General features: G+C 32.1%; 1 protein-coding gene across 1 annotated transcript in view; it reads right to left on the bottom strand.

The window, feature by feature from the left end:
- The window catches only part of LOC113226373 (mediator of RNA polymerase II transcription subunit 15-like), a 14,852-nt gene extending 14,085 nt beyond the window's left edge, over nt 1-767 (bottom strand). The window contains exon 1 of the mRNA XM_026458979.1: nt 723-767. Within this exon, the coding sequence (XP_026314764.1) occupies nt 723-743 (21 nt within the window). The 5' untranslated portion in view covers nt 744-767. The remainder of the gene's footprint in view (nt 1-722) is intronic.
- Between the last annotated feature and the right edge of the window lie 1,007 nt (nt 768-1,774).

Genomic DNA, 1,774 nt, shown 5'->3' with positions numbered 1-1,774 from the left:
TTCAACTTTAGTCACTTCATTAATGTCACTTATCACTTCACTATCTTTATCACTGATGTCAACATCATAAACGTCAATTAAAACTTTCGTATCATGAGAAGGTTTTGTTACTCAATGTAGTTGTTACAAATGAAAAAAAAATGGACATAATTTACGCGAATTTGAAATGTTTCGAAATATAAACATTAAATGTGCGGGCAAAATACATATCCAAATTCAATTAATGTCTAACAGTGGACGTAGTTAATTAACAGCACTGTAAATGACGTCACATCACTCACTTTTAGTGTTATCTTAATAATCACACACTCACTTTCTCACGCACTTTCCAGTTAAGAAACTTATGGGTGCGTTACACTCTCTTGCACTTGACACTAAACCAATGCAGTTGTGCAACAATGCAATAAAGTTGCAAAATGATAACAGTAAAAAGTTTTTTTTAAGTTGAAACTCAGTTGATGCAACGCTTAAAGAAACTTGTAAATATTTGTTATTATAATAGTATATCTAAAAAGATATATGTAATGATAATGATTTAAAACAAAAGGTTGTATCACACGGATAAAATACTTTGTTAGTGATAAAGAAAGATTTGAAAAACAAAGAAAAAAATTAAAGATACTCTTTCCAATGAAAACGGGAAGAGAAAATTAATATCCCAAGGATATTCCCTACTTCTTGATTAGATGGAAATGTTTAAAAATGGAACGTGGTTAACGTACCAATCTGAGTAGCGCGGCCATTGTGGTTGTGGGAGGTGCGGCGCGGGCGCACGCTGCTTTTATAGCATTATGGGGGCTGCGGTACCTGTTACCTTTCACTGGTTGAGTTTTGGAGGGTGTACGCGCGGTTAGTAAGATTTTAGGGGATGTTTCCTTTAGCTTTAGTGGGGTAAGGATATTGACAGATAAATGACATAATAAGGAATTATCGCTTGCGTAGTTGCATTATTTCATTCATTGGAGAGAAGATTTATGCTATAGTCCGCCATGCTGATCCAATGTAGGTTGGAGTCTTCATATTTTTGTAATAAAGTCAAAGTCGAAGAATCTTTATTTCATTGGTAAAAAAAATTATACTCTAAATCGTCATATTGAATGGTGGGTGGAGCGCCTGGAGATCAGTCACACAGGTAAAACCCTAGTATAGACTCCAGTCTGTAATAAAGGCATATTAACGATAAATCTATAGAATATCATTTTTATTTATAAGATAACTTTGAAAAGAGAGAAACGAAGATTATTACTTATTATTGATCGAATTCTACTGCTCATTCGTAAAGCAAATTCCCCTGAGAAGAATGAGCAGAAAACTGCAGGAGGCTTCTCTTTGTAAGTAAACATTTTTCGTTTACAAAATTTATTTCAAATGTCACAGATCTGACAACCTACAAGAACTAAACGAGTCATGTTTGTCATCCAAGCACGCACAAGCTATGTAATAAATAACATTTAGTATAAAGTTTTTCTTTCACTATAGTTTTAAACTAAATTTTGAATATCAACCAGAATCTTATTATAGAAGCGTATAGAAATGAATTTGTGACTGTTCATTTATTTATTAATTAAAGGTTGGGTTTTTTAAACCCGTAATAAATAAATAAATAAACAGCATACAATTCAAACTTAAAAATCTATTTTACATGACTATATAATGCCAATTACAGGATATCACTGAAGCTTAGAAATACCATGACGTGACAAAGTATGCTTATGACTTAATAATTACGTTCAACATAAATGAGTGTATTATAAATTAGTACCTACATTTAAAT

The sequence above is a fragment of the Hyposmocoma kahamanoa genome, unplaced genomic scaffold (genome assembly GCF_003589595.1).
Source record: "Hyposmocoma kahamanoa isolate Upper Pololo Valley unplaced genomic scaffold, ASM358959v1 190, whole genome shotgun sequence".
NCBI lineage: Eukaryota > Metazoa > Arthropoda > Insecta > Lepidoptera > Cosmopterigidae > Hyposmocoma > Hyposmocoma kahamanoa.
Note: the sequence above shows the minus strand (reverse complement) of the source record. Positions and strands in the feature narration are given on the sequence as shown.